Source organism: Antechinus flavipes, chromosome 4 (assembly GCF_016432865.1).
Source record: "Antechinus flavipes isolate AdamAnt ecotype Samford, QLD, Australia chromosome 4, AdamAnt_v2, whole genome shotgun sequence".
Classification (NCBI taxonomy): Eukaryota; Metazoa; Chordata; class Mammalia; order Dasyuromorphia; family Dasyuridae; genus Antechinus; species Antechinus flavipes.
Genome location: NC_067401.1, coordinates 45,817,871 through 45,833,752, shown reverse-complemented (window position 1 = coordinate 45,833,752; position 15,882 = coordinate 45,817,871). Strand labels below are relative to the sequence as shown.

Sequence of the window (15,882 nt, the reverse complement as noted above, 5' to 3'; positions counted from 1 at the left end):
TGGGAGTGATTTATAGTCAAAAAGAGCCAAAGGAGCTTACATTCACTAAAACCTTGAAGGCTTCAGTTCAATTCAGCAAACATTTCTTAAGCACATACCAGGGTGATATGAAGACATAAATTTAAAAAATGACATGGCTCTGACTTGAAGGAACTTACAATCTAATCAGAATAATAAGACGTGCACTTAAGTAAGGAGAATACAAGCATGTGATGGGGATAAAGAAACCATCCAAACAAAAGTATTTTAGGAAAATTATGGAGGAAAAGAATACTTTCAGCTGGGCAAGGGGCTGGTTTGTATTTGTTACAACCTGGATATTTGTTAAGAAATGGATACAGAAAACATTAGATTATTAATTCTGATATCTTTGACTGAGACAAAATTATTCACTCTGTCTTCCTCATCTATAAAATGAGAGCATTAGATTAGTTGTCCTCTGAGGTGCCTTCTTTTCTCAATCTGTGATCCTATATGGATCTCTGTTTGCTAGAATGAATGAAAAAGACTTTTCAGGATTTACAAAATCTCTTTAAAGTCATTCTTACAACCTCCCTGTTGATGAGAAACAGACATTTTCACTATGAGAAAAATGAGGACAAATTTAGAAGAGTAAATTCTGGCCTGAGAAGAACCTGAGCTGTATGAACCTGGCAAGACAATCAGTTTCTCTATTGTTCATTTTCATTAGTCAGACAGCAATAATATGTCAGGTTCTCCTAAATCTAGATGGCCATTGGCCTGAATCAAGTAAGAGAAAGATATAAAAGTATATGGAATCATTCAATCCTAAAATGATCTGCTTCTGTGTTTAGGTTAGAATAATAGAAGAGACCTTCAGAGGTAGAAAAGAGTCTTATTTTTCATTTTATCTATTCTCATTTTATTGGCCAGAAAAATTAAATGATTTGTTCTGTCATACAAAGTATTAGCAGGGGAAGGATTTGAACCCTTTTTCTGACTCCTAATACGCTTTCTAGTACATTACACATTATCATTATCTCACATTTAAGAATTAATAAGGAATTAAGTCAATTAAAAAAAGTGAAAGCTAAGACAAAACTATTTCAAGGTCAACAAATCATGCATTGACGAATGAATTTTCACCTAATGCAAATGTGAAAAGTTAACACAATGAAAAATGCTACCCCTTCTCTGCCCATTCGCTGATCATTGTCATCTCATTTAAAAGTGTGAAGCAAGGGAAGAGAAGATGAAATTCAATTCACTACTTTAAGCTACACTAAACCTCAGAGTTTAAAGGAGAAAACCCAAGAGGTCTTCAAGTGATTCTTCCTCTGTCATAAGCTTCTTGTGGCTTCCTTCAGACACAAGAAAAACCTTTCTGAATTATTGGGGCACTTTTCTATACTGCTGAGAATAGCAAGAAAAATCCTTGCTGATGTTGGATGTTTCCGTAATATAGTCCGTGAGTTGTTTTCTGCTGCATTGTACACTTTGCTTAATAATTTACACAAGTATCAGTAAAAATTATGTTACATATTGGAGCTTCTCTGATGACTTAACAGAGAATGAAGGCTCTGAATCCAGGCATCCAGAGGTAGACATGAGAGAGATTTTCAGGGTCATTCATGACATTGAGTTAAACTTGTCCCCAAACTGAAAAGAGCTGTCTTGGGGCTTTTCCCTTCCCTTAGCTCATTAAACAAAGATCAGATGATGGCGGGCCAGAGATGTTGACTAATCATAGCCCATTCCTTGTAGGAATCACGGGGAAATGGTAGCATATACGGTGGTAGAAAGGGCTAAATTAAAACCTCAACTCTGTCACTTATTAGCAGTATTATAACATGTGGCTCATTTTACTTCCTGGAGCCCTCATCTGTAAAATGGGAATAATAATATTTTCATGATCTACCTCACAGGATTGTTGGTGAGGTCCCAAAAGAATGGTGTTTGTATAAAGCACTTTGTGATGTCATGAAAATGTAAGCTATTCAGTGTTACTTCTGGGCTTATACCCCAAAGAAATACTAAAGAAGGGAAAGGGACCTGTATGTGCCAAAATGTTTGTGGCAGCCCTGTTTGTAGTGGCTAGAAACTGGAAAATGAATGGATGCCCATCAATTGGAGAATGGCTGGGTAAATTGTGGTATATGAATGTTATGGAATATTATTGCTCTGTAAGGAATGACCAGCGGGACAAATACAGAGAGGCTTGGGGAGACTTACATGAACTGATGCTAAGTGAAATGAGCAGAACCAGGAGATCATTATATACCTCAACAATGAGACTATACGAGGATGTATTCTGATGGGAGTGGATTTCTTCGACAACGAGAAGATCTAACTCAGTTTCAATTGATCAAGGATGGACAGAAGCAGCTACACCCAAAGAAAGAATACTGGGAAATGAATGTAAACTGTTTGCAGTTTTGTTTTTCTTCCTGGGTTATTTCTACCTTCTGAATTCAATTCTCCCTGTGCAACAAGAGAACTGTTCGGTTCTGCACACATATATTGTATCTAGGATATACAGTGACATATTTAACATGTATAGGACTGCTTGCCATCTGGGGGAGGGGGTAGAGGGAGGGAGGGGCAAAATCAGAACAGAAGTGAGTGCAAGGGATAATGTTGTAAAAAAATTACCCAGGCATGGGCTCTGTCAATAAAAAGTTATTATAAAAAAAAAGAAAATGCAAGCTATTATCAATATTTATGTTTAAATTTCTGGTCCCAGTTCTGAGGGAGATGACAACAGGCAGGAATTAATTGATGATCAGGCCACCATACCCAGAAACTAGCCGATGAGATAGAAGGAAATACCTACCCTCATCAATTCCTATTATAATAATGAAACAAATATTACTAAGAGAAAACATCTGTCAATTTGAGGGTAATGTAGCTATGCATAGCAGGAGTTTATAAAGAACCAGCCATGCTGGACGGAAGCAGATTGCTTTTTGGATAAAAATAGGCAATTAGTAGAGCTTATGAAAGGAGTGCAATGGTAATGATGTATCTCAATTTCAGTAATATTGCTACTCACCAAATTAATTTAAATGGGTTGGCCTTGAGCCCACAGGTAGGAAATGAACTGAAACTTTTTAGAGCGGACATAATGATTGAAAACGGGCACCTGTGGTGAGCTGCTGGGACGTGCTGGGGGCTTGGGCCCCATTTACTCTTTTCGTTAATACTGTGGCAGATGGAATGAACATCAATGTGAATTAAGTCTGAAGATACCAAACAAATATGAACTCTGAGTGTGCACGTGAGAGGAGCTCAGTGCATACGTGGTGCATTTATTAAGATGCTTTGCTAAGTGATGGGGATTGTCCCTGTCCGCCACCCTGGGTCAGGTCTATCTCTTGGCTGGATTATTTCAATGGTCTCATTGGTCTCCTTGCCTCCAGGCTCTCCCCTTCTCTTATTTGTGGTAAAAAGCGAGGGTCCAAATGCTGCTTCTGCTTCTTTGTGACTGGGAGGCCATAGACAAGGCACAATGACTCTGACCTCAGTTTCTTCATCTGGAAAATGAGATGCTGAGTAAGAAGTTCCTTCCAGCTCTAACTCGATGAACCTATGACCTACTGACAAAACAAATTAACCAAAATTTTAAAAACCAAAACTAAAGAAGGCTGGGCCATCTCGTTCTCCTATATGTGAAGCTTTCAGGCTTCTCTGTTGCTTGTGGGATATATTACAAACCCCTTTATTTGGCATTTAAAGCCCATCACAATCTGGATCCAGTCTATCCTCCTCCCATTTCTTAGTATTCAACCTGGAGTCCAGCCAATTGGGCTTACTTGAAGTTCCCTGGTCCAGGAACTGAAACTCTTCTCTCTCTGGGCCTTGGCTGCCTCCTGGGCCTGCAGCATTGTCCCTCTCAACCTCAGTTTCTTGAATTCATATCCATCAAGGCTTGGCCATGAGAGGTCTCCCCTTCTCCTGATCCCCTATTAGTGCCCTCCCAACCTTCATAAGTGTTTGGTATTTTCTTTATAAATATCTCCCTGGATACATGTTGTTTCCTTTTTAGTAAGCTCATGGAGGGACAGGTTTTTGAGTTTCATGCCTAGCATGAACAAAATACCCAAATCATGGTGGAAACTTAAAAAATACTTGTTGAAATGAGATGAACCAAATCAGTTCCAATAGAGAAGTAATGAACTGAACCAGCTACACCCAGGGAAAGAACTCTGGGAGATGACTATGAACCACTACATAGAGTTCCCAATCCCTCTATTTTTGTCCACCTGCATTTTTTATTTCCTTCACAGGCTAATTGTACACTGTTTCAAAGCTGATTCTTCTTGTGCAGCAAAATAACTGTTTGGACATGTATACATATATTGCATTTAACTTATACTTTAACATATTTAACATGTATTGGTCAACTTGCCATGGGGAAGGGGGTGGGGGTAGGAGGGGAAAAGTTGGAACAAAAGGTTTTGCAATTGTCAATGCTGAAAAATTACTTATGCATATATCTTGTAAATAAAAAGCTATAATAAAAAAAAAAGAAATCCTTGTTGAATTGAACAAAAATGAGCATGAACTACTAAAATGAGTTCAATTTGAAAAAAAAACAATTGTGGACATCAGAGTGCTTCATCTATGTTAGATGCCATGTTAAATAGCCCAGGTGTTTCCCTGATTTCCATACAATATTCAAGTAAGGAGAGGAATTCTCCCAGCCTAGCAAGTGGATGAAGCCTTTGTGAGGATTTCTTGAAAGATGTGGGCAACAAAGAGGAGGATGAGCAAGCATGCATGGGTGATCTTCAGAGATTTGGGAAATTACCCACATTTATGCAATCATGAATTCATTAGAATGTTGAAGGCCGCTATGTGATGCAATGGATAGAATGCTGAACCTGGATTCAGGAATTCTGAACCTCAAGTTCAAATCTGATCTTGGTCACTATTACTAACTAGATACTTCATACTCAAGTCACTTAATCTTTGTCTGCCTCAGTTTCCTTATCTGCAAACTGAGGATAATCGCATTTCCCAAGGTGGTTATGCAATAATATTTGTAAAATGCTTTGCAACCCCCCCAAATGCTAGCTACTATTAAGCAAAGGTTATTTATTGCAACAAAGAATACTCATTTAAATTCTCAAAACCAGCAATGGTTCAAAAGGATATATATTATAAGATATATTTATATATTTATGTTACATATTCTACATAGGCTATACACACACACACACATATATATATGTGTTTGTGTTGTATGGATTTATATAAATGTATAGGGGAAAGGTGATGTAATTCAAGGTGATGGAGAACAACAAGCCCCAAAGATGCCAGTTGCTGCAAAGCTTGGCGGTCTCAGGGACAAAAAGGAGGCTTGGAAACCTCTTCAGAAATCCCAGTAGCTGAGCTCTTGAGATAATGCTCCCCATATAAAGTTTTTCCAATTTAGTACAGAATATTTACAGTGTTACAGTGACCTCATTATTCATGGGCTCAGATGGGGAAGAGGAGGGGAGCCTAAGGCTTCCTGGCATTTGAGAAATTGCAGAATGCTTTTGGTGCTCTTAAACACTTTGGCACCAAAAAAATCATTTTTTTTACCACCACTATTTTCTGGATGATGCTCTATGGCTACAAATCATGGGATGTCATGAGCACAAAGCGACTAAAATTGGAAACGACTTAAAGGGCAGTGGGAAAACAGATGGGTGGGTATAAGTAGACTATCATACATTATCTGGGAATAACCACATAGAAAAAGTTGAGTAAAATATGTTTTTGAGGACATGTGAATAGAAAAGGAGATGGCCAGTGATATAGGAAGAGTAAAAGACAATAAAGGCCTGCCAAGTAGCAAATTAGTCTTGTTACAAACTGAATTAGATAGCCACATCTCATGAAAGTTTTATGGGTAAAATTTGGGTGAGAATTCAAGAAGGAGGAACATTGTTCCAACAAAGGCTGCATCTATCTATGTATCAATCAACATTTATTAAATAGCTATTTTGTGCCAGGTACTGTGCTAAGAGCTGGAGATACAAAAAGAGGCAAAAGGTAGCCTCTGCCCCTGTGCTCAAAGAGTGAAAACCAACCAGCCCCCGAGGGAACTGTCTTTCAGACCTAAAACAGGTGCTGCAGGTACAAGAACATTCCCAGGACCGCGGCCATCCAAGAGGAGGGAAATCATTCTCCGGTGTGGAAGCTGCTTGATTAAAGAGATGAAGGGGCAGCTTTTGTCAGAGGCTGAGGGAGGAAGGAGGTGAGCAGCTCAAAGCCTGCCCTCTCAGACCACAGCTGGAGTGTTCGGTTCGGTTCTGGATCAGATATCTTTGGAAGGAGCCTGAAGCTGAAGTCCAGCTCTAGGAGGGGAGCCGAGGGGTAGGGGGCTTGAAAACTGTTTCCATAGGATCCCCAGTGAAATGATTTTTAGTTGATGAGAAGAGAAGACCCAGAGAGAATAACAGTAGCTCTCTTCCATAGCTGAAGGATGGCATATGGAAAAGGGGTTCAGTTTGGCTTCAGAGAGCAGACCCAGGGAGAGGCTGATTTTGGCTTGATATAAGGAACATTTCTGATAAGTAAAGCTTTTCAGGAGTGAAATGGGCTGCTCCGTGAGGCAATAGCATTCATTGAGCCCGGACGATTATGACTATTTTTCAGTGATATTGTAGAGGAGACACTGAGTTAGTAAACATATTGTTGTACAGCAAAATAACTGTATGGACATGTATACTTATACTGTATTTAACTTATACTTTAACAGATTTAACATGTATTGGTCAACCTGCCATGGGGGGAAGGGGTGGGGGGAAGGAGGGGAAAAGTTGGAACAAAAGGATTGGCAACTGTCAATGCTGAAAAATTACCCATATGTATAGATATACGCATAAATATATTATGTATTTATATTATATATATTAAATATTATATTATATAATATATTATATATGTAGGCAACCTCGGGAGTCTCTCCTAAGACACCTAGACACGGCCTGTATTAAGGTACAAAGGAAAAGCCGGGAATAGCTGCCAGTTTGTACGATTCAGGCTCTTGGGCCTTGTCAGGTGTGTGTCAGGTGCTTCAGAGAAATAGCCTGTCCACCAGAAGGGAGAGGTGACTTTCTGAGACTTGAAACATAAGCTGCTTTCAGAAACCAGTCATCCACACTGCGGAGGCATCTGTTAGCCACACGCTACAGTGGCCACGGGGAGCTTTGCCTTTCTCTAAATTAAGGAAACAGAGACTTAAGAACTGTTAACGACCCAAGGGCAGGCTCACGGCCAGCCGCATAGCCTCCCGGGTCACCCACCTGGCAAAGGGTCTAGGAGCTCCGGGACCTTTACCTGGAGAGCGCGGTTGCTCCCCAGACCTGGGAGAAGGGGAGCTTAAAGTAAATTTGTGTTGTGAGGGCGCTCCGTCTCCTGAGGGCTCCTCAGTCACCTACCTGAAATGCCAAAGCCGATGATGAGCGCGATCGCTCCAGCCAGAATGATGATGATGCTAATAATGCTACGGAAAACCAAACAGAGAAATAAGGGGTTATAGCGGGGACTCTCATCATCCCAAATAACAGCTCTTCGCTACTTGGCTACATGTCATAGACAGGAACTGACCCTCCGGAAAGGAATAAAAGGGGGTTCACCCTGGGTCTGGGCTCAGTTGTGGAAACGTGCCCTTCATTTCCCCCAGAGAACTCCTTGCCCTGGTCAATAATGAGAGCCATGTGTCAGGACACCAGCCCATTGTTCTGGTTGGCTTTGGCTCGTGCAGACTAAAGAGACCAAGGCCAAAATTGGAGGTGTGGGCAGGACCGCTTGGGGGAGGTTTGCTCAGCCTGGGCCACTTGTCCTAAAATGCATTCTGATCAAGAGTCCTCAGTCATCCACCTTGGTTACTGGCCATTCAAACACTCCCCACGCCCACACCCAGTTTATTAAATAGAATAAGAACAACAAAGAAGCCCAAGGAGGCAAAGAATGAGGCCGTAGACAGAAGGAAGCACCTTCAGCCCTGAATGGTCTCATTGTTCCCAGCTCCCCCTGGCCCAGGGGCCTGCCCACCCCAGATAAACAACAGACCTCAAAGACAGAGCCCGAGTAGATAGCTAGAACCCGTGGGGGTCAGCGATCACCAGGAATGTGGGCACTGCCCTCAGCACAGTTTGCTGATCCTGAGGCAGCAGCTGGAGAAATGAAACCGACAATTGCTGATTTCCCAGAAGAATCAAAATTAGCCCACTCCCCTTCCTCTGTCCCCCTCCCTCTAATTGCCTAATATTTATTATTGTCAACTCTATATATATATAGATTCTTCAACCAGGAAGAAAAGAAAGAAAGAAAGAAAGAAAGAAAGAAAGAAAGAAAGAAAGAAAGAAAGAAAGAAAGAAAGAAAGAAAGAAAGAAAGAAAGAAAGAAAGAAAGAAAGAAAGAAGGAAAAGAGAGAGAGAGAAAGAAAGGAAGGAAGGAAGGAAGAAAAGGAAGAAAGAGAAAGAAAGAAACAAAGAAAAGAAAGGAAAGAAAGAAAAGAAAAGAAAGAAAAAGAAAAATGAAGGAAGGAAGGAAGAGAGGGAGGGAGGGAGGAAGAAAGGAAGTAAGGGAGGGAAGCAATTCTAATATTTATTAATCTAAATGTGGGAGAACTGTGGGTCCAAAGAATGTGAGGGGTCAGAGGCTGGCCCCACCTTGGATGCTCTCGCTGCCCTTTGGCTTTGAATCATGAACTGAAAGGGACCCAACCCTTTGTGAGATCAGAGGAAACCGTGAGGGGTGCGGGAGTAGGAGAGTCCTGATGCTACGTGCTCATTTTACAGATCAGGAACCTGAGACCCAAGTCGCTTGCCCAGCGGTACACAGCTTCTTGGTGGCAGAACCAAGACTAGAACCTGACAGTTTGCTCAAAGTTTTTTCTTAAATGTTATCACAAAGCCAGACTTTGAACCCCGGCCCTCCTCAGAAACAAAGAATCTTAGAGGAATAGGAGCCATGCAGATGGGTTGGCAGCACAGGATCTCATCTGCTGTGGGGTCTTAAGCAGAGGCGCCTCCCACCTTTGGTGACCCTTATTTCTCTCCCTAGTCCCTCCATGTCCCGTTCCTTTAACAGAGATGAAAGACCACATAGAGGCTTCCTTCCATTCAATTCCATTTAATGAATAGTCTTAGCCCTTTCTTTGTGCAGGCCGTTGTGTCAGGCTTTGGAGATACAAAGACCAGAAAGCCGTTCCTGACCTCAACAAACTTAGATTCTACTGGGGGAGCACAGAATGTAGACAGACAAGTAAATGGGGGACATACAACATTAATAACGGTGGGGAGGGAGGGAGAATGGGTGGGGAGGTCGTCCTTGTCTTTTGAATCTTGCTCCTCTCCTACCTGTCTTCCCATGATGCCATGGTTGGATTGATTTATGAGATGGCTTCCAAAGAACCTAAGCAAGGGGAAAGGGGGAAGACAAATGAATTGGAATCAGTGAAAAAAAAAAAAAACCCGAAAACCCAAACCACAAATGACAATAGGGTGTGTGTTAGTGTTTTCATTTAGGAAAGTTAGTTTAATCTACTGATGCAAGTTTATTAAATTAGAGGGAAGAGGAGGAAGTGATCAGTTGATTTTGGAATCTGGCACTTAAAAGTTTACAAACTGTGTATATTTCATTGGGTTCATATTCTTACTCTGGCCAGCTAATGATTCTTGCTAAAGTTGTGCAATAAAGAGAACACTGAATTTTACAGATATACAGGAAACTGAGGAATGCCCAAAGACTGGTTTTTTTTTTTTCTGCTTGTTTCCATTTTGGTTTGATTAACTTGAATTCTAAGTATACTTGTGTTAAATTTAGATTTGGGAGATTGCAAATTGTAATAGGAAGAAAGTTTGGGCTAATAGGATGCATTTTATAATGTGGGAGGGGGAGGAAGGAACTGGCCTTCCTTGTGAGCATGAAGGAACAAAGGCAAGAAAGCAGCAGGATTCAGGATGGCCTCAATCTTCTGAGTCTCCAGGATCTGCACCTCACGGGATAGGAAAGTTGTATCCTCAAAAGGGAATGTGGTCTTGCAGACTCCTAGTTCCTGTTAGGAGAGAAATAAGACCAACACTGGGGGGAGTGGTAGGGGAAGGAAAGAGCTATGTTTATGATTCCTCCCTCCTGGCTGATTTTCTAGCAGTTTGATATTAATCCTCTCAAGTTATTGTCAATGAAGCCCAGCCAGGGCCATTTCACTTGAAAATCACTTTGAAATACTGGATGGAACAGTGGCAACTCTTATGAACAAAAGGCTCTTGGGGGAAGTTTGTAATATAACGAGGATATGGGTTTCTATTTTAGCTGTAATAGATGATGGGGTTAAATCTAAAGATGAGAGGGCTGAATGTATTTGTAAACCGCTCGGAAGGACCCAATAAGTGGAAAGAAAGAGGGAGTGCTGTTTGGGATCGATGAATACCAGTGGCCTTTGTACGGAGAACCGTTCTATCCTCTGAGACAGGGGCAAAGATGTAGAAAGGCTGTAGAAGAGGCAGGAGGACCAGGAGCGGCCGCTAGATAGATTGTGGTAAGGAGTCTGTTGGGCAAGAATGAAAGGATAGCCCTGCAGTGATGGAGGGGTCATTTCTAACATTTACTGGGTTTGCACGATGTGAAAAGGGCTGTGGGGGCCCTAGGGATGACACAAAGGTAGAAGTATCTGTCCCATAGGGCGAGAGCAAGCACTGGATTCTGAGGCTTATTTTTTGTTTGGTTTTTGCTGAGGCAGTTGGGGTTAAGCGACTTGCCCGGGGTCACACAGCTGGGGAGTGTTAGGTGTCTGAGGTCGGGTCCTCCTGACCAGTGCTCTGTCCACTGTGCAGGGACTTTAAGGTTCAAGGCATCTTACACACAGGACTTCATTTCGTCCTCCCGACACCCTGGAGGTAGACCCTGTCACCACCATCTATCTCCATTTCTGCCCATGGGGAAAGCGAGAATCAGAGACTTTGAGAATTTACCCAGGAGCAGACAGCTAGTGAAAGACAAGAGGGGGAGTTTTATTTCCTGATGGAGAGTGCGGTTTTAAATTGAGATAATACATATAAAATGCTCTGTAAATCTTAAGACACGCTATAGTCTCTCTATGTATGGCTTTCCATCTGGGCATGAAGAAACATAAAGTAGCAGGATAGAGGATGGCCCCCATCTTCTGATTCTCTCTCTCCCTCTTCCTCTCCCTCTCCCTCTCCCTGTCTCTGTTCTTTCTCTCTGTGTCTCCGTCTGTCAATCTGTCTGTCTGTCTTTTTCTCTATCTATACATATGTTAACTATGATGATGGCAATGATATGCCATATGTTGATGTGTGTGGGGAGGTGCAGTTACTTTTCAGTAATAGCTCAAGATCAGCAATATGATTTTTAAGGCTGCCTTCCTTTCCTCCTTCCTTTTTTTTTCTTTCCCTTTCCCCCCCCTCCTTTCTTCTTTCATTTCTTCCTTCCTTTTTCTTCTCTCTTTTTTCTTTCTTTCTTCTTTCTTCCTTCTTGCTTTTTTCCTCTCTTCCTTCTTCCTTCTTCCCTCTAACTTCCTTCCTTCTTTCTTTTTTCTTTCTCTGTCTCTTACTTCTTTCTTCCTTCCTTCCTTCCTTCCTCCTTCCTTTCTTTCTTTCTTTCTTCCCTCCTTCCTTCCTCTTTCTTTCTTTCTTTCTTCCTTCCCTCCTTCTTCTTTCTCTTTCTTTCTTTCTTTTTTTCTTTCTTTCCTCCTTCATTTCTTTTCTTTCTTCCTTCCCTCCTTCCTCTTTCTCTTTCTTTCTTTCTTTCTTTCCTTTCTTTTTTCTTTCTTTCTTTCTTTTTTCTTTCTTTCTTTCTTCCTTTCTTTCCTTTCTTTCTTTCTTTCTTTCTTTCTTTCTTTCCTTCCTTCCTTTCTTTCCTTCTTTCTTTCTTTCTTTCTTCTTCCTTCCTTCCTTCCTTTCTTTCTTTCTTTCTTTCTTTCTTTCTTTCTTTCTTTCTTTTTTCTTTCTTTCTTCCTTCCTTCCTTCTTCCTTCCTTCCTTCCTTTCTTTCTTTCTTTCTTTCTTTCTTTCTTTCTTTCTTTCTTTCTTTCTTTCTTTCTTTCTCTTCTTTTTTTCTTTCTTTCTTTCTTTCTTTCTTTCTTTCTTTCTTTCTTTCTTTCTTTCTTTCTTTCTTTCTTTCTTTTTCTTTCTTTCTTTCCCTGATTGAAGAATTCTTTTGACAACTGTCAGAACCTCCATTTGCCACAAGTAGCCTTGAATCATAGAACACCAAAATACCCACAGCAAAAAGATGGTTAAGTGTGGATGAGGTTCCATTATTTGTCTTCCACATCACAATAGCTATTCATTACTAAAGGGAAGGGACCCTCCTACTATAATAGGCAGCAGCTTCTTATCATTTCAAGACCTTGGGATGTGTCATCTCATATGCTTGAATATTTCCACTAGTTAGGCATTGCTTGGCCTAGTTTCCACAATTAAAGCCCTCAGAAGATTACCTCTGCTTCACTACTCATTCCCTACCTAGGTATTAGGAGATTGCACCCAAAGCTGGCCACTGCTTGTGCATCATGAGGAAGTCTGCTTTTGTAGACAATGAAATCCTGACTTTCAAGGAGTCAATACTGCAACTATGAAGGAGAGATAAGATTGATTCTCCAATGGGATGTCTCTATTTAAATGGCAGTAGAAATCCTTTCCAAGGCAGCTCTAAATGGGACTCTCTGATCAGTCTGAAAAAGACCCAGACTACCGATGGTACATTTGGGTAACAGTGCTGAAAATCTTGACCTTAATCCCATCCGTAAGAGATTCTGCATTTGGGGATTTGGAGGTCATTATTATATAAACTTCCTAATTTAATTTGCAGCCCCCAACCTCAAACCCAAGATGTAACTCTGAAAATGATGACTCCGAAGTCTCTTCTATTCTAGATCTTTGATCTTATGCTTGGAATATTTTCTGATTGACTACTATCTTCACATGCCAGATTGGAACATGCAGAACCTTTAAGGGTTCTAGCTCCCTTCATCTATCTCAGAATTAAATCCAGTAGCACCAATTTCCTCTGGATCATTCAGGACTAGCCTGCAAAATTCTGGGCGGGTTTCCTGACACTACTGTGGATTCTTCATCATCTCTCAGGAAGCCTAGGTAGTGAAGCAGAGAGCTGCAGCTTCAATAGTCTTTCTTTACTAAATTAATTTGTCCCCTATCAATAAACCCCATAATTAGATCAACTGAGTATAATATGGCTCTGTCTCTATATAATGAATTGCATGACTGGACTAGTGAACCTACTTATCCATCCCTTACCCTATTACAGGATCAAGACATTTGCCTAATATGTATCCCTTGGTGCCAGTCCTTTCCATCTGTTAACAAGCTCCTTAGTCATGCAAAGATCACCTGATGTTTGTTTTGAATTGATATTCCCTTGAGAGACAACTTGGTCTAATTAAGAACCATGGAAAAGAGGTATCAAGAATGAAAGCAGCTGAACACAACCTCACGTGGCTATTCTCTGCTGCATATGGAGACATCAAGGCTTGGGCGGTGGGGATGATACAAAGAGAAAAAGCTGCTTTCCCTTTTCTCCTCCATTGATTGACTTTTATTTTTCCTATTAAAAGAACTTGAATTAGGTGCTAGCTCACATCTTCCTCTGCTACCCTCCAAACTACTTTTCCTCCAAAATTGCCTGTTCTAATTCATTTTGGTCTCTTTGCCCCATTTCTGCCCCTTTTTAGACCATCTGGTTGCCCCCATCCTGGTGAGTCTACGTCCCCAGTAGCTCTTGTATCTGCTGTCATGGCCAACCCACTAATTCAGGTAGGTTTTGCCCTAAATATTGTAATAGTCTTCCCACTAGACTTCCTGCTCCCAATCTTTATAAGCTGCATGTTGTACAACTACCAAGGAACACTTGGATTAATTTTTAGTTCAAATTCAGAATTTTTAACATAGTTATTGTCATTAAATTTCATGTTATTAAATCAAGCTCACTGGCTTAATTTTGTTTTATTTTGTAAGTTGGGGGAATCTTGAGATTCTCATTCTATCATCCAAAATACTGACTATTCCCCCAATTTTTTATCCCTCCAAAAAACTTCCTTTCATCTTCAAATTAGGCAATGATGACATTAACATCTTCAAATCATTGATATTAAACACGATGGGATCAAGGGCACAGTCCTAGAAACATTCTTCCAGGTAGATAATTCATTCTCTTCATCTCATTATTCCATCCGCCATGAATCTACCTTTATGTACTATAATCCATCCCCTTATTTCATCATATTTTTAAAAGGGAGATTGTCCAGATCCCATGCAGAACCAGTGTCCCTGAGGTAAGAGATAGCTCTCTGAAGGGAAAAGCTGGGGGAGATAAGCCATCACTTCAGTGATATCTGTCTCTTCCCTTTGTAATGTAGTCTTTCCCAGTTGGGAATGTTGCAACAAGCAAGTTTTCCTGGCTCCTTCCTGATTATTCAGTGAAATCTGGTTTGAACCAATAGAGCATCTTTTTGTCTATCTCAGATCATAACAACCCAAACACACTTTTTCCAGGATGATTTTTCCCTTCAGGTCCTATTTTTTTTTACCCCTATTCACTAGTTTATTGTACCTTCATCAACTGAATTCAACTGAGATCAATTAATATTAAGAGTCTACTTTATGTACTTAGACTACCTAGTACTGTTCTTGATGTTAGGGAATACAGAAACAAAGAATGAAACATTGGGCATCCCATGTATACACAATATATACATAAATAATTACTATAATCATGCATTTTCAGAAAGGAAACAGCACTAACGTTTGAGGGGATCAGAAAAGGCTTCATTTAGGAGGTGTATGCTTAGGAGATGATGGTGAGGGGGATGGAGGCCATTTGTGCAAAGGCATGAAGATAAGTTATTAATATATATACATATGTGTGTATATATATAAGTAACTATTATATATATATATGTATATGTGCTTTAAATTTTGCAAAGCACTTTACACCCACTTTATATTTAGTCCTTGCAACAATCCTTTGAGGTATTGCTATCCCCAGTTTATGAATTAGATGAAGAGTAATTAATTGATTGTCCAGTGTCACATAGCTAGTATCTGAGACAGCATTCAAAGTTGGATTTTTCTGACTCATAAGTACAATACTTTATATTTTACATCCCCTAGGTGCCTAGATGGCATGTATAATTGAAAGAATAGCTAATAATAAACCTGTTTGAAGTATAGTCACTGATTCAGTAAACATCATAGAGGATCATTCCAAATCCCTGGCAGAAATACACATAAGGTATTTTTACAGCATTCTCCTAATCTATTAATCCTGTCACTGGAAAATTAAATTAGTGTTCCATGACATGTTCTTAGTAAACTTACACTGTCTTCTAGATATCACTTTCTAAATACTCATAAACTGTCAAATAATCCGTTCTAGAAATTTGCCTGGGACTGACAATAAAACTCACAGACCTAGAGATGGTGGATGTAGAAGTGGGCTAAACCATGCAGCCCAGCCCTCAAGGCTCAACAGAGTCAATCAGATAAACAATTCAAGTGGTCCATTTCCTTTTTTAAATTTTCTTCTTATTATAGAATACTTTTATTATTAACAGCAAGCATTTATGTACCACTTTAATATTACAAAGTGTTTGACATATATTATCTCATTTTATCATCATAACATTCTTTGAGAGAAACTAACTTTAAGTTATTTGCCCAGCTTCACATAGCTATTAAGTGTCTGGGGAAGAATTTGAATTTAGGTCTTCTTGACTCCAAGTCCTCCATTTTTCACACTTTATCCCCTACCTGCCTATAAAATACTTTATTCTTCTTTTTACACGGGACTTTCAAAAATCACTATATCATGCATGAGCATGCATGAGCTTCATAGTCATCAAAAATGGGACAAATGCTCAAAGCCTTATTTTCCTCCTCTT

General features: G+C 40.2%; 1 protein-coding gene across 1 annotated transcript in view; it reads right to left on the bottom strand.

Moving 5' to 3' along the window:
• The window catches only part of VTCN1 (V-set domain containing T cell activation inhibitor 1), a 91,880-nt gene that overhangs the window by 18,290 nt on the left and 57,708 nt on the right, over positions 1–15,882 (bottom strand). Inside the window, exons 2-3 of the mRNA XM_051992918.1 lie at positions 9,321–10,018; positions 7,395–7,459 (exon numbers count right to left, since the gene is read on the bottom strand). Coding sequence (XP_051848878.1) covers positions 7,395–7,459; positions 9,321–9,340 — 85 coding nt within the window. The 5' untranslated portion in view covers positions 9,341–10,018. The remainder of the gene's footprint in view (positions 1–7,394; positions 7,460–9,320; positions 10,019–15,882) is intronic.